This window comes from Enhydra lutris, unplaced genomic scaffold (assembly GCF_002288905.1).
Source record: "Enhydra lutris kenyoni isolate GAN:26980312 unplaced genomic scaffold, ASM228890v2 scaffoldscaffold26, whole genome shotgun sequence".
Classification (NCBI taxonomy): domain Eukaryota; kingdom Metazoa; phylum Chordata; class Mammalia; order Carnivora; family Mustelidae; genus Enhydra; species Enhydra lutris.
Genome location: NW_019154110.1, coordinates 10,106,836 through 10,133,016, shown reverse-complemented (window position 1 = coordinate 10,133,016; position 26,181 = coordinate 10,106,836). Strand labels below are relative to the sequence as shown.

The window sequence follows — 26,181 nt, the reverse complement described above, 5'->3', positions numbered from 1 at the left end:
AAACCAAAACTGAAAAACCACCACCACCACCAACAACAACCTGCACTGTCCTAGGAGTACAAAGCCAGAAGACCGTCATTTAGCGAACCGGTGCAAAGACCCCGGCAGAGGTCAGATGCTCCTTCTCTTCACTGTAGCAGAGACGGAGGGAAACACCAGACCTCAGCCCGTCTGTGAAGTGGAAGGATTTTATCTGGCGGCACAGAGCTCGTGGCATCAAAAGGTCCAGGTAGTGGGAAGAGGAAGTTGCAAGTTAAAGGTTGACCGTTTATAGGGGCTCTTGCCATCTTTCTGCTCTGGAGGTGTCAGGCCTCTGTGGTCCTGTTCTGTGTCTATATCCTCTGCAGAACCGACGCCAGCGCTGCAGAGACTGGGTCCCTGGTCCACCCCCACCCCTGCCACTCCATGTGCTCCCTGGGCGGGAATCTGGGGGAGACAGCCTAGCCAGGGTGGGAGTGGTGATGAGAGGATTGGGGCAAGATACCCCGATCTCTTTCCTGGGGCTGCCAATGTTCCTTTGAGTTTGCTTTCTGTGAAATGGAGGGCAGGATGGGATGAAGAGGAAAATCCAGAAAAAAGGTCTCTTTCAGGCAAGTGTGGAAGCGACACCTGGAGGGCCTTTCCTGAAATGGAGAGGGTTCTAGAAGCGGGTTTGTGGGAAGTCCTCCGTGGAGACAGCAGGAATACCTCATCTGGTGCTTACTCAGGGCTTTAGCTGATACTGTTATCAGAAACCTAAAAGGCGAGGACCCCTGAGCAGAAGTAAAGGGAGAATAAGCCCCCTCCTGGGTCTTCTGGGGAGGGGGGCTGGGGCCGGGTCCTCTGATCCCATACAGACTAGCACTATCTCCCATTCTCTAGGGGCTCAGGTACCCAAGCCCCAGTCTCACCTGATATCCTGATATATCCTGTTTCCCTCTCCTACCTTCCCCTGGGGTCTCCTGGGAGGCCCCACGGACTTGCTATCCTCCCAGGCTTATTACTGCTGCTCTTTTGGGGAAATCTCTGCCCAGAAAAGCCAATTACCCTGTTGGGAGTGGATGACATTTGAGGGCACAGTTCTAAAACCTGCCTGTGCTTTAGAATCATCTGGGGGAGCTCTTTAAGAAATATACATTCCTCTGCCTCACCCAGGACTTAATGAGTCAGAGCCTTCAGAGGTGAGGCCCAGGAATCTTATTTTCAACACAGTCTGTGATCCTGCTGTGTGCCTCAATTCCAGGATCGAGAGCCACTGATGTCATTCTAGCTCCCACGGAGTGTGACTCTTGGCCTTTTCACCTGTTTTCTGGGCACTGATTCCTGCCTGAGAAGCATGTTGTCCATCCAGTGGATGAATAGAGAATGGGGGGTTGGTAATGCCAACCAAGTACTTTGTTACCATTTCTGCCCAGGGCAGGACCCTCAGACTCAATGGGACAAGAGCTGGCCACAGGAGGACACCTGCAAACAAGTCTTCAGCCTGTCACTCCACTGGCTAGGACCACGAGTTTCAGACAAGTTTTCTGGGGATCCTCGCCATTCTTCATTACCCCCCCAAGTCCAAGCACACACCTGCACATGCACCATGAACACACTTCCAAGGCCAATGTATACTCTGCAGATTAAGGATACAGCAAGATGGCAGAGAAGTCTGGGTGGAAGAAATCAGGAGGAACAAAGCTGAAAAAATATGGAATGGCTTCTGGGAAAATTTTAGTTCAGAGAGTGCCTAAGAAAATATTAAGGATTGTGTGTCAGCCGAAGCTTGATGTGGGAGTAAAGAAGGTAAGTGGGATGGTTTGTGTATCTTTTCGGTTGTGGAAATTAAGAGGTGATAAAAAGAGCTTAGACATGGGTCTTTTAACCAAATCTTCTAGAAGGCAAGCAAGCTGGTTTTAGGTATCCTAGCTCACTCTCAAACCCTGCTGTTAGTATGGTTACCACATTCCTATGAAAAGGCAGTGAGTTTAAAAATTTTTTATTTTGTCAGTCCTCTAAAAGCTTCTCTAGTCCCATTTCTCTCTGCAAAAACAAAAAACAAAAACAAAACAACTGCATTTGCTATTTCAATTCCTGAGCAGCTGAGGACATGCTCAGTAAAGCTGGATGCCTGCCATGGGTCTAGCCCAGTTCTACCCTCCAACAGCACATGAGCCACTCTCCGCAGAAGTGATCTGAGTAGCCACCTTGGCTAGAGCTGACTTAGAGAGGAGAGAGAGAGAGGAGGAAGAGGCAGGAAAAAGGAAAGAAGTGCAGGCACTGGATATAGGGAAGCCACAAGGACAAGGGGATGATATTAGCAGAGAGAAGGAGAGCAATGCACCATTCAATCTCTCCCGAGACTTCTTGGGAAGACTTCCCAGGGTCAGGGTGATGACTTGGCCCGTGCTGCCATGATGGAAGCCGGAAACAAACTGACTACTCATCAGCATTAGAATTCTGAGAGCGGCATGCGACCCCCCTCAGCCTTTCCATGCCCTGATCTGGCGTACCCGTGAGGGGCTAGAGGTTCCTTGTACAACAAGAGCCCCCTAGAGCTGGAAGTACCAGATCCATGCCCCATCTTCCAGTATGTTTCTCCTTGAAGGATCAGAGATGCTCCTACAGTTTCCCTTGGGAGTTTTCACTGTATTTTCACCACTGGCCAAAGAGCTGTCCCATGACCACACAAAATTCCCTGTTTAGAAGGAAGCCCATCATTGCTCCATCTTTGCCAGCACAAAGAAACATCAGCATCACTTCCTGGAACATCTACCATATCCTTACAGGTAGAAATGAACACGAGACAAAAGTACAAGCTCTAATATTACATACTCACACTTTGCAGATTTACAAGCATGTCTCTATGCACTGTTATTGGATCACCTCAGCAACCCATTTTACAGATGAGGAAACTGAGCCTCATTAAGGTTAATGATTTGCCCCAGGATGCACAGCTGGTGAGCCGTGACCCAGATTCAGTGTGACTCCATTGTTCCTCTTTCTTTAGGCTAAACAGTCCAAATATTGTTGAGGAGAGAGATAAGGAACTAAACATAAGCAGAATCAAAATCGACAAGCAGTGGGTGAGTTTGAAGGGAGCTTTTTTTTTTTTTTAATTTTTTTTTTTTTTAAGATTTTTATTTGACAGACAGATCACAAGTAGGCAGAGAGGCAGGCAGAAAGAGGAGGAGGAGGCAGGCTCCCTGCCGAGCAGAGAGCCCGATGTGAGGCTCGATCCCAGGACTCTGGGATCATGACCTGAGCCGAAGGCAGAGGCTTTAACCACTGAGCCACCCAGGCGCCCTGAAGGGAGCTTTTTATAAACCTTTTTAAAAAATCAGATTGATTTACTTCCCACCCTTCTTCTCCCTTCCCCCTAGGTTTTGTGACCAAGAACGGAGCTTACTTTGTGCAATGGCCATGACTCCGGAGAGGGGGGTCATGATGAGGTTTTGAGATTGCTGGGGATTATGGTGGGACAGGCTGTGGATATTCGTCAAGGTGCTGACAGGGGGCAAACCACCTCCGGAGACGGAGATCTGCTGGAGAGAAGAAACAAGAGCAACGTGAGTGGGACCGGGACTGCAAAGACCAGTATCCAAAATGACATGGCTCAGTAAGTCCTCGGGACAGCTAACTCACCCACTCATTCATTCATTCATTCACTCGCTCACTCATTCATTCACCCGCACTCTCATTCATCACTCATTCACTCACACACTCATTCATTCACTCACTCATTCACTTACTCACACACTCTTTCATTCTCTCACTCACACACACTCATTCACTCACTCATTCACTTACTCACACACTCTTTCATTCATTCACTCATTCATTCATTCATTCATTCATTCAAACAAACAATTATGAAGCATCCACTGAGGCGCAGGCACAATTCTAGGTGCTAAAGACCAAGAAGCAAAACACACAACCCGACCCTTATGGTGCTTCTGTCTGTTGACTACTTTGAGTTACCTGCCTGCCTTAGGGATTCTTCTGCTCCCGGGTATTGTGGGACTGTGGCTTGCTCAATTTGGAAGTATCCTCTGTTCTGCTCCATGCTGTCTCTCTTACTGGTGCTAAAGACATGTGATTGCTGAAAGTAACGACTGAAATCTGCCTGAGTGAGAGTGGATTAGGGACTAGGCAGAAGGGCCAGAAAGCTCTCACCATTACAGACTCCACTAAGTACCACTCATACATTAACAGACAAACTTCACTGTGGTTCCGTGAGGCAGAAACTTCACGGTAGATCTGTATCAGGTAGATACGGTATCAGGTAGATATATCACTGTTTCACAGAGGAGATATGTAGGTTGCCTAAGATCCAGTAACCCAGCAAGTAAGTGGTATTCAAACCCAGGTCTGCCTGACTCTGGAAGTCAAGTCCTTACCGTTTTGTTTTTTTTTTTTTTAAAGATTTATTTATTTATTTATTTGACAGACGGATCACAAGTAGGCAGAGAGGCAGGCAGAGAGAGAGAGGAGGAAGCAGGCTCCCTGCTGAGCAGAGAGCCCGATGTGGGGCTCGATCCCAGGACCCTGGGAACATGACTTGAGCCGAAGGCAGAGGCTTTAACCCACTGAGCCACCCAGGCGCCCAAGTCCTTACCTTTTACAGAGGACCTTTCCTTACCCCGCTCCTGCCATTACTACTAAGGGTTGAGGGAGATCAGCCATCATTGTGCTTCTCTACCTTTTCTGAATCTCCACTATCCATGAACAATTTTTATTTTTTTGGTCAAGGAGCTGCTGTCTTAATGACAAAGCTACTAAATGATAAGCCCTGGGCCCCAGGGGCCCCCATTCTGTGGCAGCATTATATTTTAATGACAGATGAGCAAGAGAAAGCTACTAATTTTAATATGTTTACTACGCACATGGCCACTTTGCAACCTTTCACTGGGGATCAAATACTTTTATTTATTCCTTATAGTGTCTTTTCCTTATTGATTTTCCTCACTTTTCCAAGGTATGAAGGCATCATGAGCCCACGTGCTGATAGGGTCTCTTCCTTGCTAGTACTAATATGTGTACAGGTCTTATTGCATTGGTTAGAACTTTCTAAACAGTATTAAACAACTGTCATAAATGTGCTTGTTTTGATTCTGATGTTTTCCAAAATGCTTCCAAAGGTTCCCCACTAATTATAAGAATTTATCAATTTTACACACACGCACACAGACACACACACACACCTGCAGATGCACACAAGCACATAGTTTGTTTGTTTGTTTGTTTGTTTTTGGTGACAAAGTAGTTTACTATTTATAGTTTTAATAATTTCTAAAATTATTTTTAAGAAAGGATGTCTCGGGCCACCTGGCTGGCTCAGTCGGTACAGCATGTGACTCTTGATCTCGGGGTTGTAAATTCAAACCCCACACTGGGTATAGAGATTACTTAAAAATAAAGTCTTAGAAAGAAAGAAAGAAAGAAAAGAGGGGGGAGGGAAGAAGAAGGGAGAGAGATGTCTCCTGACATTCTGAACTACTCTAGACATTCTTGATGGTATCAGGACTACTTGGAGATACTTTAGGGTTAGAGTATAGACATTCATGTCTGAGTAGTCCTGTTGCCCTTCTTCTGGAGTTTGTCAAACGATAGGTCTCATGCCAGCACCTGGGTAAGACACTATCTCCCGCCCTGACCTTCTGGTCAACCCCATAGCTTCCAAGGTTAATTTGAAAAAGAAAGAAAGAAAAAAACCAAATGGGTTTGTTTGTGTTTTTTTAAAAATGGGCATCAAGAAGTCAGTTGGGGTTGGAGGGGGGAGGTGTCACGTGACCAAGAAGGAATTCTGACCACATCAAACAAGAGAGAACCAGCCTGTTCACTGGGCTTGTTTTTCAAAATGTCAGAGCCATTAAAAAAAAAAGAAAAGAAAAGAAAAGAAAAGAAAAGAAAAGGATTCAGTAACCTGCCTTCAGACTTCCTTTGGGTAACGTAGTCCTTTGGAGAAAATCAATGAAGTGACAGTAATCTCTGCTGTTTCAATGTTTGATTTTAATGGTGAAAGAGAAACACAAATGCCAACCATGGCTTTAGAGTTTGTCAGGTGCTTGCACTGATTGTCCCCAACAGATAATGACACAAGTAAGGAGGGCATTCTCACCACTGCCCCTACGTTACCAATTAAGAGACTGATCCTCCCAACAGTGGACAGACCAGCTCTGCGTCACATGACTAGTCAGTGAGGAAGCCAGAATTCACACTCAGTTTTGCCAGAGTTCAAATCCCTTCCACTTACTATTTTTGGGTAACCTTGGTCAAGTTCCTTCCCACTCTAAAATGCAACCAGTATTTTCTACTTGCCTCCAGAACTGAAGGAAGCCAGGGGCTGCCTTCATGATTCTTACATGATAATTCGCTGTGTCTGAATTACATGAATGCTGCCATTTGCAGTTTGCCTACACTAAGTGCTTTACTGTGTACAACCTACAAGGTTGGTGTTATTACCCCCACATTGCAGACATGGAAACAGAGGTTGAGAGAAGTTCAGAAATGTGCTCAAGTCATGTTGGTGTTGAAAGCAGGCCATCCGCCTCTAAGGCCTGAGCTTTGATACTGGGAAAGTATCCAGTATGTGTGTTTTAATTTTTATTATTATCATTATTATTATTATTAAGTAAACTCCATGCCCAATGTGGGGCTCAAACTCATGACCCCAAGTTCAAGAGCACATGTTCTACCGACTGAGCCAGCCAGAAGCCCCAGTATGTGCTTGTTTGTTTAAGATTTTTATTTATTTATTTGAGAAGGAGAAAGCATGAGTCAGAGGAGAAGTGGAGGGCAAGCAGACTCTGTGTGAGCACAGAACCCGACAAAGGGCTTGATCCCACGACCCCAAGATCATGACTTGAGCTGAAACCAAGAATCGGACACTCAACCAACTGAGCCCCCCAGGTGCCGCAGTAGGTGCTTTTAAAACAACAACAACAACAACAACAACAACACAATGTTCAACACACACAAACTGCAACCCTAAATCGAGCCAGCTTTTTGCCTATGCCCTTGGGTGCAGGAGAGGGAACAGACAGTGCAAAGGAAAGCTCACGTGGACCAGCAGTATTTCCAAAACTGATCCCCAGGGGAAGATTTTGAATTCACATCCTAGTGAACGTCAGTACACAAGAGACTGCCACTCCTCGCCTGGGGCTTACCCAAAGAACTGCAGTGCTACAAGCCATCCTCACACCAATCCCACCATGCAGGCATGATTGCCCCCCATGTTACAGATGAGGAAGCGGAAGTTAAGCAACTTCCATCCTATCACTGATAAACAACCAAGCCCAGGACGTGGACATACGGGTTCCCTTGCCTGCGTTATTTTTAACCATATTCCACTCCTGCCTTGGTGGACCACATTCTGGGATGGACCTGTTACATATTAACAGAAAACAGATTCTTGCATTTGGGCATCCAGTAACAGTGACATAACATGTAAGCCAGGGTGTTGGAGACTAGCAAAAAGCCGGTCCCCGCAAACCAGCTTCCAGGTGTTTGCTAACATTGAGGTGTGCTCTCTTGGTCAATCATCAATCCAGTAACACGCTGCCCATTAGGGCACTGCTGAGCAGAACAGGAAGCAAAAAGCCTGTCTGCAGCAGCCCCGGCTTGGGGTGAGGCCACTTGTCTCTGAGGAGAAAGAGCCGGAGGGTCCAAAGGGAAACCCCAAGGACCTTCAAGCGAGAGAAGTGGAGACTTGGAGGGTTTTATGGGCTATGTCTCCCATAAACCCCCCTTCTCCAGAGCAGCTTGGGCGATCCTTACCCCTAACCTGTTTGGGTCTCCAAGTGACTCACAGAAACTTGCCCGTGCCTCTCTCGTTTGCACAGACTGCTACCAGGGGAGAGCAGCGCGTCTGCACAGACCACGACCCAGGCTAGCTCTCCCCTTGGAAACTACATGCTGTTTTTCCCTCCAGGGAGCTGGGGACTAAGTCACCAGTGACTCACCATTCCTGTGTTGCCTACACAGTGCACACACGTCAAGGTCTGAAATGGCATCTGCTCCCCGTCCCCGTCCCCCCAGTCCCCTCCCCACCGCTCCAGCCCCCACCTGCCTCTGGGTCAGACACCTTGAGGGAATGTGTGCAGCTCCGCCTTGAGCGTGGAAGCCGGGAACAAGCAGCTCCTCCCCCACCGAAACACAGAGCGTGACCCAAAGAATAAAGTTTTCCATTTCCTGCCCTTACCAGTGTCGTAATGCCTGTCTCTCTCACTAGCCGTGCTCCCCTGCCCTTGTGTGGCTGGAGAGTGAGAGCCTTGTCAATTCAAAGAGTCTATTCCTCACCGAGTGTGCTAAACTTACATCTGGGTGTGGGCTGTGGGTATGGCCATAGAAAGCTTCATTTAGAGAGAGGGACACGGACATCCACATCACACCACCACGGCGTTTCTCAACTCTATGACATGGTGCGGAGTCTTAACTTGTTAGTATACTTGCTCCCCCAAGCTACCGTATTGTTATCACCCCCATTTTATAGCTGAGAAAGAAAGAAGAGTTCAGTAACCCGCCCAAGGCTACTCAGCTATTAAGTGCGGGAGGTGGGATTTGAACCCTGGTCCCTGGAACTTCAAAGTCGGTGTTTCTCAATGGGCAAGCACTGCCCCACCCCACCATTCTGTGCTGTGCTCTTCCGTGAGGTACATCAGATGTCCCAGCTCAAGAAGCTTCCCTCCATCCCTCCCGCCCTCTAAATCCTGACTCAGTTTCTCTCTACGCCAGCACCAGGGGGCGGTGAAGAGAAAGAGGGGGCTTGTTTCCAAGTGAAGTCCTCTCTGAGGTGAAAAGACTGGCTTTGGAGGCCTTGGTGGGGGGTGGGTAAAAATGAACATTTTATCAATGCAAATGTCTTTGGCGGGCCCCAAAACAAACAGGGTCCCACCCGGCTTGCTCCTTTATGAGGCATTCAATCAATAAAATGAGAGCAGAACTCTGTCAGATTTATTGGCTAGGTTCAAACCGAACACCTCTTCCACCCGCCAAAGGCTGGGTCACCAGTCCTACCTTTCCGTTCCAACTCTGGACAGCCCCCATTTTCCCCGAAGGGGCTACAATGGCTCATTGTTTGAGGCAGGCCTTGTGAGAAGTTGTGTTTGTTTTGCCTCTTATCTTATCAGCTCCAGAGCTACAATGGCCCAGGTGTACTCACCATTTTACCATCAGGTGAGAGGAGATTGTGGCCAGGGTCCAGACTGGCGGGAGAGACTTGCTGTAAAACGGACTGGCTGGTCACCATGGCGCTGTTGCCATGGTGGCTGATTGTTGAGGCGGAAGTGACCTCACTGTTCCCCGGCTGGCTGTAGCGGACGCCTGCAAAACAAGACGGACCCCACAGCAGCCGTGAATGCCCCCAGGGCCTTGGAACACAGACTTGGTTCCCCTCGTTGGCAAGAGTGGATGCCAAGAACGCCAAGTAGCCTTCTCCTCCCCCGTCTGCCCACAAGAAACACTGGCCATCTTTCTCTAGGGTAGAGGTGGCGTGGGCTTGACTTCAAATTCCAGAATGTAAGCTCCACGAGGGCAGGGCGTTTTTGTCTGTTTTGTTTTGTTCATGGTGGTATCCCTAGTGTCTTGTCACTTGGTAACCACTCAATACATACCTGTCAGAGGAAAGAAGGAAGGAAAGAAGGGAGGGAAGGAGGGAGGAAGGGAGGGAGGGAAGGAGCAAGGAAGGAACTCAAATGCATGAGAGGATTCCCCTCGTTGTTGCTTTAGCATAATTGTTTCAGGATTTAGGTGCTGAGATTGGCCTTCTCTTCCTGGTAAGAGTATTTCTTTTACTCTTCAAAATGCTTTCTAGAAATGTTTCTCCAGCACTCATGGCAATGTGGGGCCTGCAAAGTATGAGCAGACCCATTCTACAGAGAGGCACTTGCCCAAGGACCGCCGCAGGAGCCATAGCGGAAGGCATCCATCTCTGCACACCATGGTTTTGGCTGAGACTAAGAGGCCCCCAAGGGGACACGGGCGGAGCAGGACAGGGATGTGGGGCTGCGGCTGGGAGTCTTGGGCTCTGTAACTCACATTCCTCTGATGGGGTCCCATCTGGCTGACTTCCAGGGCCCAGGGGAAGGTGCAGCCGCCAGGAGGTGGGGCAGGGAGCACATCCTGGCAGGACGTGGATGATTAGTCTGCAAGGGAGGGGAGAACCAAGCATGCTTATAGCCTCCCTGCTCTGACCCTCCCTCTTGCTCAGGAACCAAAACAGAGGTCTGCGCTCAGGAAGGCAAAAGTGCTGCGCAGAGGTGGCCTACAGAAGGAAGCAGAAAGGGGGTGGGGGGCAAAGAACCTGGGCCCAGTTTGCAGGGTCAAAGTCTCTCTGGATGTGCCCACGAGACAGCCAAAGACAAAGCTGGGGGTCTCTGGGACATCTCACCTAAGCTCAAAGCTGATGAAGACCATGTACTTGTTTTTCACTTTGGATTCAACAAAAAAGTTTGAGGGACCCTGGGTCTACCTGCAAGGTAGGGAGAAGGAATGCTCTCGGTGTGCCATTGCTTGGAGAGGTGGGCCAACTGTCTGACTGCAATTCTCCATTTGCCAGTTTTCCCCATATTAACTCTGACTGTATCAAGGACACTGGATCTGTTGGTCTGTCTCCTGCTGCCCTCCTTCCTGCTCCCCCAGGGCCCCACCCTCCCGAGGAGGCTACAAAGCTCCCCCCACCCCCACAGGAGCCTCCAAATCACTAACACGAAGCTTGCCAAAAGGAGACCCAAGCCAGTTTTCCTGACACCATCCAAAGGACGTTACCCAAGGCTAATATGACCTAGAGCCATAGGGGACTAGGAAGAAAACAAACAAATGCTAAGGCAGGCTTCCAACCTTCAAAAGCAATCTGCCTGACTCTGAGCGCTTACTGTGTGCTCTACGGACTTCTTCTATGGGTGGTTGTCCCCATCCTTTGATGCATGGGGCTGCTGGTGGGGGTGGCAGTGGGACAGCATTGGAATTTGATGGTTATTGGTCTAGGGCACTCCACTTTGGGGGGAACAGGAGCCATAACGTTAAAAGGAGGAAAGGCTTCCCTGCCTCCAAAGCAGCACCCCTTGCCTGGTCCTGCCCATGTCCCCCCACAGCCACCTGCAGCCCTGAAGTCTCCTATTTACGACTCTCTACTCTGCCCCACTGGGTCACATGAGGTTCTTTTTCTCCACTCACATTTGCCACTGGGCTCCTGGCAGGGTGTGTCCCAACAGCTCCTAGTGCTGTTACGCAGAAGAAGAAAGATGTAGGCCTTGTGAGCTCAGGAGCCAGAGCAGATCCAATGGAAAAGAGGGAGGCAGGTTTTACATCAGCAAGAGAAAGAGATTTCTGACAAGGAGGGACAGTGAGAAGACTGTGGGCTCAGGAGCTAGAGAAACTCAGGCTTGATTCCTGAATTTGCTCTTTGGAGATGATCTTGGGAAAATGATTTTTCTGTCTGTGCCACAGCCTCGTCTCATATGATGGAGGAAACATATCCTTAACACAGTGATCTCGAGATAGGAGAAAATATCTGTAAGTCTCCTAGCCTAATGCTAAAAAGGGGTAACTATAGGCAGGGAGGGGGCTAGTATGGAGAAGGATCCCAAGGTACCTGTCCTAAGACTCTGGAATTCTAGACAACCCGGGGCAGGTTCTAAGCACCCAGTGGAATGACCTGTCCCTGGAGAAGGGCTCCCAAAGGATCCTTCCCTGCAGAAGCCCAGAGGTTTTGCTCTGGAAGCAACCTGGGAGGCAGGCCTGGCCTCTGCCACTCTCATTCTTTCCTTCTGGAGGGACTGGACTTCACCCTGTTTTCTCCTGCTTTCTCTGACTCCCAGGCCAGCTATTTACCTCCCCAAGATGCTCTGCTCCGGAGAGAGCGGTGATAACGCTGGGAGTCAGGTGTGTGTTCACCTCCCAGCCTGTCCCCATCATCGATTCAGCCTCAAGTCAAACAGACTCCGGTTTTAGCCTATTTAATTTGGCCGAAGGAAGAGGGCCAGTCCTCTGATGATCAAATATGGGTCACGGAGAGGCTTCTCCCCTACCGCAGGCTACATAATTATTTATTTAAAAATAATTAACCAAGGAGATCCACAGGAAACAAAAGCCTCCTTTTAGGAAGGAGCCTGGCAGAAGGGTGTCGAGAGCCATTTGTTAGAACCCTAGCAATGTAGCCCAAGGCTGCCATGGTTTTTAAACCTCGTTTTCTCCCCCAGCAGAACTTCATTCTAGGAGAAATGTCAAGGTGGGGCTGTTGTGTTAAAAGACTGGTGGGCCTCGACCTCTGGCTAAGGGGGAGCATCGGGAGGGAGTTAGGGGATCCCTGTTTGATCCCAGCTCTGCCTTCAGTGTATTGGGGGAACCCCAGCTTCCTTATCTCTGAGCCCACTGGGAGAGGGGGCTGCTATTGCCCCCCGAGTGTGGTGGGAGTGAGGCAGGGGGCTGCTCGCCCGTTCCAGATTCACCTGTGACCTTTCCGACCGGTGCTCCTCTCCCCAGGAGTCTGGGAATCACTCTGGGCCCAGAGAAGGTGGCTCCGAGATCAGGCAGCCGCCTGAAAGGGGGTGTGGAGGGGGAAGGTGTATCACAAGGTATCTGCTGGCGATGCACCAGGAATAGTGTTCTCGTTGGAGGAAGGAGAGGCCAGGTCCTTGGGTATTTCACAAACCCAGAAGAGCGCTTCAAAGGAGGAGGAGCGTTGCAACCCCGCAACCTGGGTTGAATTCCTGGTTCTACCACACATGCGCTGTGTGACCTTGGGGAAGTAACTGAACCTCCCTGAGCTTCAGTTTCTTTGCTGTTTAACAGTCTCTGCCTCTTAGGTCATTGGGAAAACGAATGACCTTAAGAGATGTGAAAGTCCCCAGAACCTGCCTGGCACATAACAGTTGCTCAAGATACCTCAGCTCCTTCTACCTTGGGACCATCTTTGTCTAAAAGACGTTTTCAGGAAGGCTGAGATCACAAAACTTGACTGAGACCCTGTTACAGGCCAGGTACTGAACTAGGGCAGTGGAATGGCCTCTCTCCTTCTTCCTTTACTCCCATGAACTCTGAACGGGAATATACCACCAGGGCTCTGGTTTAATACTGACTGACTAGGGGCGCCTGTGTGGCTCAGTGGGTTAAGCCACTGCCTTCGGCTCAGGTCATGATCTCAGGGTCCTGGGATCGAGCCCCACATCGGGCTCTCTGCTCAGCAGGGAGCCTGCTTCCTCCTCTCTTCTCTGCCTGCCTCTCTGCCTACTTGTGATCTCTCTCTCTGTCACATAAAAAAATAAAATTTAATTAAAAAAAAAATACTGACTGACTGAAGATGCTGCGTCAATAGCCCCAGAGGTCCCCAGAGGTCCCCAGAGCAGACAGACAATGCCAGAAGGAGGTCCTCTACCTTGCACTCACTTCCCGGCTCAAGGCACTCACTGGCCACGTCCCCACTGCTGGTCCTAGGAACCACAGCACATTGTATCCAGCAGCCAAAGTCCTCCCAGCTAGAATCCAGAGCCATCCCTGATGTCCTGGGGAGGAGCTGACCTACTTCACCTGTTCTAGGCCTCAGGATCATGGGTGTGGGGCTCTTTCTAAATTCCTGACGGCATATGGGACAGAGACAACGCATCCAGTTTCTATGCAATAACTGGTCAGAAGTATCAAGGCATGAATGGAACTCATGGTTCCAGAAGCCAGCATCTTCACGCTCGGGTTCCTGTGCCAGCACCCTCCTCCAGGGCACTCTTCACTTTGCTGCAGCCTGGGATTTCTTTCCAAAACAAACTCGTACCATATCATTGCCCTGTTTGGAAATCCAGCATGGCCCCTCACTGCCTTCTGGAAAAGCCACAACAGCAAAGACTGGCAGAATCAGGCCTTTGGGACTCCAAGCCCCTTGGCTGTAGCCTCTCACACAACGCCCCCATACAGCCGTATCAGAGTACCTGCCTCCATGCCTTTGCTTCTGCTGTTCCCTCTGCTGGGAAAGCTCTTCCCTTCTTCTCCATGTCACATCCTTTTTTTTAAGAGGGCTTAATGTCACCACCTCTGTGAAGCTCTCCTTGATTCTTCCTGGTAGTTACCTGCTTTGCCCTTTGCATTTTACACGCAGTTGAGACCCTTACAGCAGGAGTCCGTCCCCTGGCACCATAATGTTCCTTTGACAGGGTACTTCTCTCTCCCTTTTAAAGGAAGGGATGGCCATTTACTCACTGTGGCATCCTCAGAGCCTCACAGAGGGCCTGGGACTGTGACTATTTACTGAAAGAAGGAATGAGCCCTCAGCTGCTTTGAGCAGGCATGCCCCAGGACAAGAGAGCATCCCTTCTGGAGGAAGGAGAAAATGCAGTCAGTCCCACGGCAATGCTGGTGTTAAAAGCGTGCATCTGTTCCAATTCTATTGATGCATTATGGAATAATCTGAATGCAACATGAATTTCCCATTTGAGGAATCCAGAAACCTGCACCCAGCCGAGCGGAGCCACAGGGGAAAACACTGAACACATTAGTGTGCACACGCACACGCAGACACACACACCCCCTTCACGCCTCTACCAGCTACCAGCAGTTCCCTGCATGGGCTATCGGCCACCTCTGGAGTTAGAACTTTCTCTCCGATTTCCGACACTCCTCCGCCCACCACCTCACAGGAACTCACAGGCTGAGGCCCTTGTGACACCTGCTTCCCTATGCAAACTTTAGGGCTCTTTCAAGGTAAAATGCCATATACTGTTGCACTGAAACTCTTCCTAACCAGTTCACAGGGGTAAAACTCTGCTCATCTTTTTATTAGATTCTTATCTCTTCAAAGGGTGTCACTGGAGAAGTTTTGAGTAGTGTGCCCTTAACCCCATTTCCCCCCAACCCATAAACCCCATGGTTTATGCGTGACTTTACAGAGCACTGTGGTTTTTCTGATGTCAACGTCAGCTTCTACAGAACTGGCCATGGACCTGTGTTTGAGGCCAAACACAACTGCCTTGCAGGAGGACCTGGGAGAGGACCCATTCAGGGTGTAATTAACCACAAGGACTTTTCAGAAACCTGTGCTTCAGGGGGCGAGAACTACAGCTCTCTAAGAGCTTCTAAAAACAGCCGGAATGCCACAATTCCAGAAATCAACAGGCCATCAGCATCGAGACACTTGAAACAAATTCTCTCTGTCTCTCTGCCTTGATGATCTTGGGCCGGTCAACTTGGGTATCTTGGCATTCTTATCTACAAGATGGCCATATGGATCCTCCTTCCTCAGAAGCCAGAATAATGAGTGAGTAAAATACGGCGAGAGAAGCACCGGGTTTTCCGGGGAGAGAAAAAGCTGGGCAAACAGAAGAGCCATGTCAGCCAGGGAAACATGACCAGAATTGCTCTTTTATAGGAAGTGGGGGGAAGAGGGAGGTGGGGCCTCCTGGGTTTCCCCCGGCGTGGCCTCTGGCACTGAAGCCAGGGGCCCCATTTTCCTGGGGTCTGTGAGTTGTACCCAGAATCTGGTGGGATGCCTTTCACCCTTGACATTTCCAAGCCAATCTCCCATCCCTGATAATGCAGGAATGTTCCTCCGACCGATGGACCTTTGCCAGCGCGAACGAGCGTCCCAGCCACCAACAGAGTAAACATTACTCAACGGGCCAGGGCTCTGTCACACACATTCTTCCCGTGTGTTTCTAACCTCATGCAGAGCACAGCCCAACCCTATTGGGTCGAGAAACTGGGAACTTAAGCCCAGGCAAGAGGGAGCGTGTGAAGGAGAAAAGGAAACAACCCTGTCCATCAATTATGGGCAGACAGAGCTGTCTTTGCTATGACGCCAGAACTCAGGGCCGGGGAGGGGGCCAGGAGGAATGAGGCCCGTCCTGATGGGGGCCTGGTAACGTGTCCACAGCAATCCACTCCCCCTTTTCCCACAGAGGAGTCACTTTCTTGAGGAAAGAGTCAGAGACACACATGATTCCATTAGGAACTCCAGCAACGAGAGCTTTCCACACAGGAGACAGCCCTGCTGCCTCAGTGTCCTCATCGGCGACACAGGCAGGACTCCTGCCAGTTCCTAGTCCTATTTCCTCCACTCTGGGCATCAAGATTAATGTTTGCAGAGAGTTTAGGAGATTAAAAATCTGAAAGCCTGAGAGGAAAAAGCTGATGTAAGATGAAAGCAGTTCAAACACTAGGCTGGTTTCAATTCCACATTGCCTTCTACCTGAGGTGGCTCAGTGAGGAGGCCGGTTCGTAAGGGCAGAAACACAGACAGGCCCGCGGGGACGGTAAACACTCTTGAACTCAAGGAGTAAAAGTGGAGTGATACTTAAGGGAAGCCCACAAACTGGTTTTCTTATAAAAATCAAAGCGGAGGGAGCCAAGAAAAGAAAAGGGAAAAAAAAGTCGTCTTCCATTAAAGCATCTTGGCTGAGAACAGACCCTAACGTGTACAGAGCGCCTGAGAAAATCACACATGTGAGGAGGTAGAAGGGCAACAGAAACTCTGCCTGTCCTCCCCATGAGGCCTGCCCTGGCCACTCCGCCGGGTCCTTACCCCAGAGCCAGTCTCTACAGGCAAACATCAGACAACTGGCAATGAGCACTACAGCCTAGAGTCCGCGGCTACAAGTGAAAGAGGCCAGGCTGGCCCTTGAGAGCTCAAGAAGTCCTCACCTCTGTGAGTCTCCTATACATGCTGCTCTCCGTGTGTCACAGATGCCCATTTGACAGAATGGAAAACTGAGGTTCGATGAAGAAGAGGTTATTTTCACTACCTCTGGCTCCTTGTCTCCCCTCCAAAGCTGACCCTTCTTCCTCTTTCCCGTAGACCCCGAATCGATTCCAGATATGCTGGGCTCCATCATGAGCCACCAATGGTTTGAAATGACTTTGTTTACTTGTTGCTTGGCTGTATCTCTTGCTGGAATGTATACCCAATGAGGGCAAGACCTTGCTTGCCTTCTCCACTGTGTCCTCAGCGCCTTGCACAGGGCCTAGCCCATTTATTTTTATTTTCATTCATTTAAAGATTCCATTTTTATTTATTTGAGAGAGAGAGAGAGAGAGAGAACGTGCACATACAAGCAAGGGGAGCGGCAGGGGGAGAGGGAGCAGACTCCCTGCAGAGCAGGGAGCCCAGTGCGGGACTCGACTCTGCAGGACTCTAGGATCATGACCTGAGCCAAAGGCAGACGCTTAACTGACTGAGCCACCCAGGCACTGGGAGCCTAGCCACATAGGCACTCAGTAAATACTGTTGGAACAAGCAGCTGATGGATGAATGACCTACGCTCCAGCCCTGTGCAGGACCCACACTGCCGGTCTGCTGAACAGAACGGTGGAGAATTGGGAGTGGGATACATCTCTCCTCTAGATCTCCTGGTTTTGCTGAGATTAGTGGGAGCCATGCCTCTTAAAGAAGGGAGAAGGGGGGGCGAGAGAGGAGGAGAAAAAGAGTAAAAGATCATCGAGGTAGATATAGCACAGACCCATTTGGATGACTTGGTGTTTGAAGGCCAGAGGTTGGTGCACAGCGGCATAAGTATCACGTATGAAGCAGCAGAGATCTCAGGCAGAGCTCTACCTGGTGTAAAAAAGGGCCAATGGGGCACCTGTGGGGAGCCTACCCATTCCTGATTTCTTGAGACCTAAGCATAACCCCCATTAACTGTTTTAAGGGGGATGGGAATGGGTGCTTCCATAAGCACAGGATGACCATTTCTAAATGTTTGAGGCTGTGGGTGGGAACCCAAATTTAGATTCACCCTGTTAGAACCCAGTTTGGGGCCTCTTCGGGTGACTTTGAGGAAGGATTAATTAATGGGAATTTACTGTGGCAACATGAGTCACTTAAATGCCTTTTCTCCAAAGGAAGTTGGAGTAAAACTGAGAAGGGTTAATGGTGGACATCATTAGGGTGAAGGCAGAGAGGACAGACAGAGCCCGGCTGCAGTCTGGCTCCTGGGGTCTCTTTTCTCAGAGGCAGCCTTTGCAGGGAGGGGGTAATGTGGCTGCAACAAAGGCCCCTGGGCTTGGCTGGCGAGGAGAATGATGATGCTTCTAGTGGGTCTGGGCAACGGGGGAAGGCTATAAAGCCATCAGCAGACTGAGCCACTAGGTGTCCACACAAAAGTAAGGTCCTAAAAACAGACATCTGTATTGTGACTGAAGGGCTCATAAAATTGCCTCAGAAAGGAGAGGTTTTCCACTGCGACCTATTCATAAGCAGAGCCCTGCTGGGAAGTGACACCCAGGGAGAAGATCCTTCGAGGCCTGGCAAGTGTCGGAGCTGCCTTGTTATGGGCACTTGCCTGGCCAGACCCCAGCCTCCTCATCACCGCTGCCAGGCATCATCACCATCGTCGTCATCATGGCAGATAGCCACTGGTCACCATCTCACGGACCCCGGTCCCAGGTAGCACCAAGTGTCACGCACTGAGGCTTCAGAGGTTGGATGGTTACTGGCTTCCACTGACCAGGAGCACTGGCAAAGCACTCAGGGAGCACTCCCCGAGGATAGTAGCAGCTTAGAGCCATCTTGCCAAATGACACTGATCTGCACAACGTCCAGTCCCTTTCCTAGACCTCAGCTTGCTCAATGAAACCTCAGGAAGAGCCATACTAGCTCTTTTCTTGCCCAAGGGATGTTGGTAAGAGATCCTAAGAACTAACCTAGCAGAACATTAAGCTAGTAGAACTAAATCAAACAGGCAGACTTAACTAAGCTTGTAAACTAAACTAGGAGAAACTAAATGAGAACATTAAGGGAGAATGGATACTCCTGCTCTTTGAAAACTTCCTGGTAGCATTTAATGTTGGACGGTGTGCATGCGTGTGTGTGCGTGTGTGTGTTAGGTGGTACATGATGGTTAAGCAGCATCAGTGCAGACAGTGCTGGATGATACTGTTTCTAGAAAAGGGAACACATGCTTTAAATAACAACATACTATGTTATATAAAATGAAACAAATACCACACGCTCAGTTTAAAACTGAGAAACAGATAATAAAACGGGATTTAAGCATTCACCTTTTTGGACGTGAAGCCCTCCCTGACCTCATCACTGCAAGATACGCAGAACCTCGGCCCTATGCCAGGCACCAGTTGTGGACCGGTGGTGAAGAAAGCCCACTCGGGCTCAGACGCTGGTATGGCCCAGAATTCTACCATTCAGAATACAAACACAGTTCTAGAGCCTTCTGGAGCGGCTCTGTTGGCAGACAGAACAGCCTTACTTGGTTTGTTTCTTTTCTTGGACACGTAGGGATGCAAACCCTCTACTTCACCTACCAGGAGGATTCTCCAGAAGGAGGAGCAGATCCATCTGTTTCCATCTGTAAACTCGAATGTTTCCACTCATGAAACATCTTGAAATAAATTAAGCAGCTATTTTGTGCCCACCGTGCAAATCGATGTTATGCAGATGAGAGATGTTATTTAGAGGTTTCCCACCCTCGCCGAGCAAGAACTCACTGGGCTTTATCGCCAGCACGGTCCAACAGGGGCTGGCCAGGAGGAGGCTCCCTGCGGCCCGCAGGGCCAGAAGGCCTGGGCAGGCGGACTGCCACTCAAAGGCCCTGAAAGTGTTAACCTCCAACAGTGATAGGTGTCTCGTTTCCACCCATTATAAATCTGTTTATTGTGACTGGCCCCACCCAATCTGCTGGTGCTGTAAAGCTCTAATGGTCCCTAATAAAGGTGGAAGGATTGTAACAGCACACAGTTCCTGAAATGGGGAAGGAGCAAAGGAGAGGGACTGATGATGAGCTTAACAATAAGATATCACAATGGCCAACCTTCCTCTGCTGCTGGGTCCCAAGACTCCATTGGATCCCTGATCTCCAAATAATAATCTGTCAGACCCAAGAGGTCCAACACTCTCATTTGCCAGAATCCCTAGGAAGTGAAGTGATTGGCCCAAGGTCACTCCTGTTCAGTCATGGCTCTGGAGTCTCTGGCCCTTCCCTCTGCTGCCTCACCTCTCCTAGCTCAGCAAAGGACCATGCGGACAACCATCAACCCCTTCACGACCCTCCTGTTCCATCAGGCCTCATGATACCCAGCCCTGACTACAGACCTCCACATCTCTTCAGGAGTTTGTTGAAACTCCCCATGCCTGACGCCCCCCATGCCAGGTTTTGATTTTAAAAAGGAGACATGCGTGTTTTTAATAAGCTACCCAGATGCCTTTTATGTGGCCTGGGAAGGAGATGTGAGAAGCCCAGGTCTTGCCAGTACTGCGATTTCATGGTTTCTGATGTCTCAAATGAGAAGCAGGGCTCCTGCACAAGGGAAACTTCCAGGGTGAAACGGCCAAGCCACACCCCTGTCAAGAACCCAGGGAAACCCAAAGCTCTTCCTCCCTCTCAAGGCCTGAAGGGCTCCAGAGCCAACAACACCCGGTGGTGGATCATCCTTAAGATGCTCAACAGCCCTCAGGAGGTAGGTACCATGATCCCTAGTTCACAGAGGAAGAAACTGAGGTTCAGAGAGACCAAGTAACCACCAAACAGTGAAAGAACCACAGATCAAGCCTGAGCCTCTCTGGGGTGCTACCCCCGTGACCCAGATACACCCTTCTGAGTGTGGTCCAAGAAGGGACTGCTTGTAGCCGGCTTGCCTCAGGCGGTGTAGACTTCCCTCCGGAGCGTCATTAAACACCAAAAAGATCTGCTCCGTGTTCCTCCAACCTGGGAAGGACGTATGAGTCCTCAGAAAGTTGGTTCTTGGCTTCCTGAACGCATCAGAGACCGAGCTTCATTGACAACCTGTTTGTCTGGCGGCTGCAGCCAGAGCGGAGGGCAATGGGCAGGGGTCTAGAGCAGAAGCTGGCTCACAGGTGGAGGGAAGGAGCTTCCAGAAAAATCAGCCCTCTAGAGCTTCTGAGGTTTCCCGCATTCACTGCAGGGGGTGTGCTCCCCCTCCCCTTCCTGCTGCTCTTTTCACCTGAAGTTTGGGGGGGCTTCCCTCCTAAGAACAAAGACCATTAAGTTTCTCAAACCCGCTTCCACCAAGAAAGGACCACACCCCCTCTAATTGGCAGGTTCCCGGTGCTAATTACTCACAAGCAGGGTGCTCACGCCTCCCTGAATTAAAGGAGAAAAATGCCCTCCAGGAAATTCAGGGTCATCTTATGAACCTGACCTCCTGCTACATGGTCATGAGCCTCCGCCCCTCCCCATGATCCTTGGTGCTTCCCCACTTTTCTCTTCCTGTTTAGTGCATTTGCACTACATGCTTATTGTACTGGACATGGCGCTGGAAGTATGCTACAGATGTCACAGAGCAGTCGTCCTTGGAAGAATAAAGAACAGTATTCTACGAGGGAGGCCAGACTTAGCCAGCCGCAAACACCAAGATGAGTATCTAGTTGAAAACACTCAAATTCTCTAAAAGCCAGGGGGCGCCTGAGTGGCTCAGTCAGCTAAGCATCTGCCTTTGGCTCAGGTCACGATCCCCGAGGGCCGAGGTCCTGGGATCAAGCCCCACATCGGGATCCTCGCTCAGTGGGGAGCCTGCTTCTTCCTCTTCCTGCCACTCCCCCTGCTTATGCGTGCACATGCACGCTCTCTGTGTGTCAAATAAATAAAATCTTAAAAAAAAATTCTCTAAGAGTTAGGACTGGAAGACCTTCAAGAGGAATGGAGGGAAAGGAGGGGGGAACCCCAAAACAAGGCTCTGCAAGATATGGCATGAGCTACCATTTATGAGCACCTGCAACCTCCAGGGTGTTTCCATACATTATCTCATTTAATCCCTGTGGCATCTGTATGACTTGGTGTCCCCATTGGACAAATTGAGAAACTAGGGCTTAGTGATCGCAGAGATTTACCCAGGGTCACATAGCTCATGAGTGGTCAAGTTGAAGGGGGAGTTCAGGTCCTCCCCCACAGCCTGTGATTCTGTTGCTATGCCCACTGGATCATGAAAGCAAGTCCACAGATCATCTTCAGTGTGTATTACGCGTCTGGGTTACTGATGGTCAGGTGTCTATGGCACAGGCTGGGCACTGGGATTTTTAGAAGCTCCTCAGTTGATTTCTAAGGTGTGACAAAGTTTGGGAACCATCATCCTAGAGTGGGGGTCAGCCAACTGTGGCCCACACTCCAAAGCAGCCTGTTTCTGTAGGACCCATCAGCTCAGTGTGGTTTTTACATTTTTAAATGCTTGGGAAAAAAGTTAAAAGGAGAGTATTTTGTGATGTTTGAAAATTATAGGAAATTCAAACTTCAGTCCCATAAATCAGGTGTTGCTGGAAGACCCTCACATTTGCTCACCTACATATGGTCCAGAGCTGCTTTTATTCTGGAGAGTCCAGCAGTTGTGAAAAGCGACTATAGCGCCTGAAAAGTCTAAAATATTTACTATCTAGTTCTTTCCAGGGTAAGTCTGCCAACCCCTATACCAGAGTTCCCATGACCGCTAGGATAACCACAACTGTATGCTTGACTTGACCTTATTGGCGGGGTTATGTTTCATTCATATCTACATCTATATATCTTCCCCATTTGTGCTTGTACTTCTCCTTGAAAAGTGGGTAGAGGCAAAATGCCAGATCTTGGGCCTTCATATCAAGAAGTTCGCTTCAACCTTCAACAACCAGGGGCTCCGGGGTGGCTCCATCTGTTAAGCATCTGCCTTGGGCTCAGGTCCTGATCTCAGGGTCCTGGGATTGAGCCCCAGGGCAGTCTGTCTCTTCCCCTCCCCCCTGCCCCTCCCTGCTGCCCCTTCCCCAGTGCCGGTGTGCTCTCTCTCAAATAAAATCTTTAAGAAAAAAAAAAAAAAAGAAAAAGAAAAAGGAAAAGAAAACAAAACTTCAACAGATTCCAAGGGCACTTCTCCAGGAACCTGCTGGCCAGGGCTCTGCCCTTGTAGGCAGCTTCCTTCCTCCTTCGAGCTGATTGGAGACAACAAGGAGTCCTTGAATCATCTAAGGGTCCTTCAGGGGGATGATTAGGCATGGCCCACCGGGCTGCCTACTGCGATAGCGCTCCCGTATCTCCAGGCCCTCTGTGCAGTGCCTCTGAGCCCCGCCATCCCGCAGCCAGGTGTCTTTGTATGCAGACCAGGGTCGGGCCACAACTATCAGAAGGAGGTTACCAACAGAAGCCTCTGAAGGCTGGGCCTCTTAATCTCATTAATATCCTGATTGTCTTCCTCAATCTAGTGGCAGCCCATAGGGTGGTACTGCAAGATAAACAACCTTCAAATTTAGCAGATAAAACGCCCGGCAGATAAAGTCCCGACGGAGGAGAAGCGCTCAGCTCCCAAGTGTTGGTACCAAAGTGCTTCCTGAAGTACCAGATGTTTCAAGGCAGGATTTGTTTCTTTTCTGAACTGGCAATGATCTGTTACTTAGGGACAATGGGGCTTATTTGCCAGGGGGACCTTTGCTGTGGAGATGAATATTTTTACAACCGCCCTCATAAACCCCGCCCCTTGTCTGCGGGCCGGAGGGGGCGGAGCTCCAGAGGGGCGCTGAGGTGCCCAGGCTGTCTCTGGGCCCCATTAAGCTGTTAAGGCATTTAGTGCCCCAGACAGGGCTGACTACAAGGGCAGTTCAAATCCCTACCCAGATGGGGATGGGTTCATGAAAGAGGGGGCTTGAATTTCTTACAGGCAGGGTGCAGAATCTTCCTTGGTCAGGGGCAACAGGCTTGCCGGGGGGGGGGGGGGGGGGGGGGGGGGGGGGGGGGGGGGGGGGCAGGCGGGAAGCAATAAACCAGCCAGACTGGGTGACCCCTCCATCCTTGGCCCAGCTCTCCTAAAGCCTTTTTGTCATTCAGAGGGGAGCAGTAAGAATGTGGGAGAAGAAGGGACTATGGGAGTAGAGTGTGTGTGTGTGTGTGTGTGTGTGTGTGTGTGTGTGTGTGTGTGTTACGTAGTGTATATGTTTCCATGCCTGCAAAGTTCTTAGCATCTGCATAATGCAGAGAGATGGTAAGCGCGTGACAGTTCTAAACCTGTCTGCCACTTACTAACTATATGAACTTGGGCAAATTATCTACCTTCTAAACCTCTCCCCTTCCTTGACTGTAGAATGGGGGTGTGGGAACAGAAGGTTTCTACCCTTATAAGGTTGCTGTGAGGTTTAACTGAGGTGATGCGTATAGGCACTCAGCCCAGGGCCCGGGACCCAGGAAATATTTAATCAACACAGATGTTATGATTATTCACATGCAGCCATAACCCTTCCATTGGGCACTTTGGAGATTTCCTCCAGTCCCACTGATTTCTGCATCAGGGAAAAACAGCAGCAACCACACAGATATCCTGGCCCAGGGTTCAATTTGTCTAAGACCCAGGCTTAGATTCTGGTGGGTGACTTGGGGAGGACGTGTGAAGGGAGCCAAGCGGGGGAAGTGGGTAGCAGGATTCAATGGGTTTCAAGCTCTGATCTGACCACTGGGCCAATCAAGTCCACCCTGGGCTTGGAGAGGGGGCAACAGAGTTCGAAGGGAGGCAAGAGAAAGTGGCCACAGAAATGAAGTCCCCCATGTAAAAAGACTGTCGGTCAGGGTATCCAAAGATTATTCTGGAAGGGCTTCCTCTCACCTCTGTGCCTCACTTTCTTTCTAGGAGGATGAACCTCAACCTCCCCAAAAGATGGTGTAAGAGCGAGGACACGACATGTGGGGTGAACGAAGGCTGATGAGGTCCTTCTGCCCCTCACTGGCAAGCTGGCCAGGTGAGTCTGCCGACTGGAGTGGAGGCTACATGGAGCCCCACAGCTCATGCAGCTGGATCCCTAGCCTTGGCCCAAGCCTCGGCTTCCCTTCCAGGCCAACTTCCTCCTCCTCCTCCTTGAGCCAATCAATACAAGCACCTGTCTCCAACCAGTCCCTTTCCTTGCCACAGCCCTGCTCTCTGACCTTTTGGGGGCCTTTCTCTTGATTCCGCTCCAGAATGGAGATAGGGGCCATCACTCCGGGCCTCCTCAATGGCCTCAGAATGGGCTGTCATGGGGCCTCTAACCAGGGACAGCTCCTGCTGGCCAGAGCTGGAATGGGGGGGGGTTGCAGATAAAGGCCTTCCAGGCTGAAGATGAATGGCTGCTGGCAGCCCGCTACAGTAACTTCAGGCCCCCAAGAAGAGCAAACAAAGGGTGCCCCTGTGACTCTCCCTGGAAAGATGAAGGCCCATCAGCCGCAGCCAGGCTGGTTCAAAGCCCCATCTTAATTGTCAATTAAGCATGCATAAGGGGGACAAAGCCATGACAACCCTGGGCCGCATGCTGGTGTGTGATTGTAAAGGCGGGAGGGGCAGCCCCCGAAAACAGCTGATTCTGCTGACAGGGTGTTTGTGGGGCACCTTGTAACCAATCAGCTGCTGACAGAGGCAGAGTGCTCCCCCTGCCACTCCTATTGTGCGGGACATTCCAGCCTCCGGGTCACACTGTGGTCACTGTGGGCAAGTGGGACGCAACCCACCGACACTGGCCGCGAGACCAGGGGCTCGTTAGAAACGGGATGCTCTCTTCTCTAGGAAGAAGGGTCAAGGGGAGGATGGGTTTCTCGGGTGCCCCCGGGGGCTCTGGGCTCGCGTGCGGGGCGGGGTGGGGTGCAGGAGAAGCAGAGTAGGGGGACTGGGGCCTTGTCTCCCCGCACCCCCACCCCAGGCTCAGCCTTAGAGGGTACTAGGGCTGACGCTGACTCTGGGTCTTGGTTTCTCCCTGGCCCCCCACGGAGCTCTTTTTGTATTCTGTGTCCAGGTACATTCTGGGCTTGGCTAGAGGCCATACCTACAGGAAACACACTGCCAGGCTCTGCAGACTATACGCAGCCCTGCCTGAGCACAGGGCTCCAGCCTGCTGTCTGCCGAGCCTGGGCTGTGTCCCCTAGGAGCCCCAGCACAGTTCACATGCTACCCAAGCAGCCTAAGGGGGGGGCACAGTCACACCTCCCAGCGTCCTGCACCCCAGGCCCCAGCCTGGCCCCAGGGCGCATGTCACCGCCTCTTAGGACACGATGCCCCCAAGTGTGAAAGTCAGAAGGAAACGGATGGCTGCTGCCTGCCTTTCTTTCTGCGGCTGCTTGTCAGAACCGCAGCAATAATGAGAGTCGTCACCATTTATTGGGAAAGAGGGTGTTTACACGTTCTCTCATTTAATCCTCACGTGGGCCCGATGAGGCAGGTCCTCTTTCTTTGTTCTACAGACGGGCAAGTCCGACCTGGAGAAGTGACATGACTGGGTCACCCTGCTGTTGTGGGGATCAACCTGGCTAGCTAGGGGCAGGATTCAGAACCAAGTCCAGAGAACCCCCTCTCTGG

General features: G+C 50.4%; 1 protein-coding gene across 3 annotated transcripts in view; it reads right to left on the bottom strand.

Annotated features, from left to right (window-relative positions):
- The window catches only part of LOC111151592 (HNF1 homeobox B), a 52,638-nt gene that overhangs the window by 11,943 nt on the left and 14,514 nt on the right, over positions 1-26,181 (bottom strand). For 2 of the 3 annotated variants that reach the window (XM_022509670.1, XM_022509671.1), the window contains exons 5-6: positions 9,125-9,285; positions 3,371-3,503 (exon numbers count right to left, since the gene is read on the bottom strand). In XM_022509670.1, coding sequence (XP_022365378.1) covers positions 3,371-3,503; positions 9,125-9,285 — 294 coding nt within the window. Of the gene's footprint in view, positions 1-3,370; positions 3,507-9,124; positions 9,286-26,181 lie in introns of all 3 variants that reach the window. The other variant, XM_022509669.1, reaches the window with a different exon arrangement.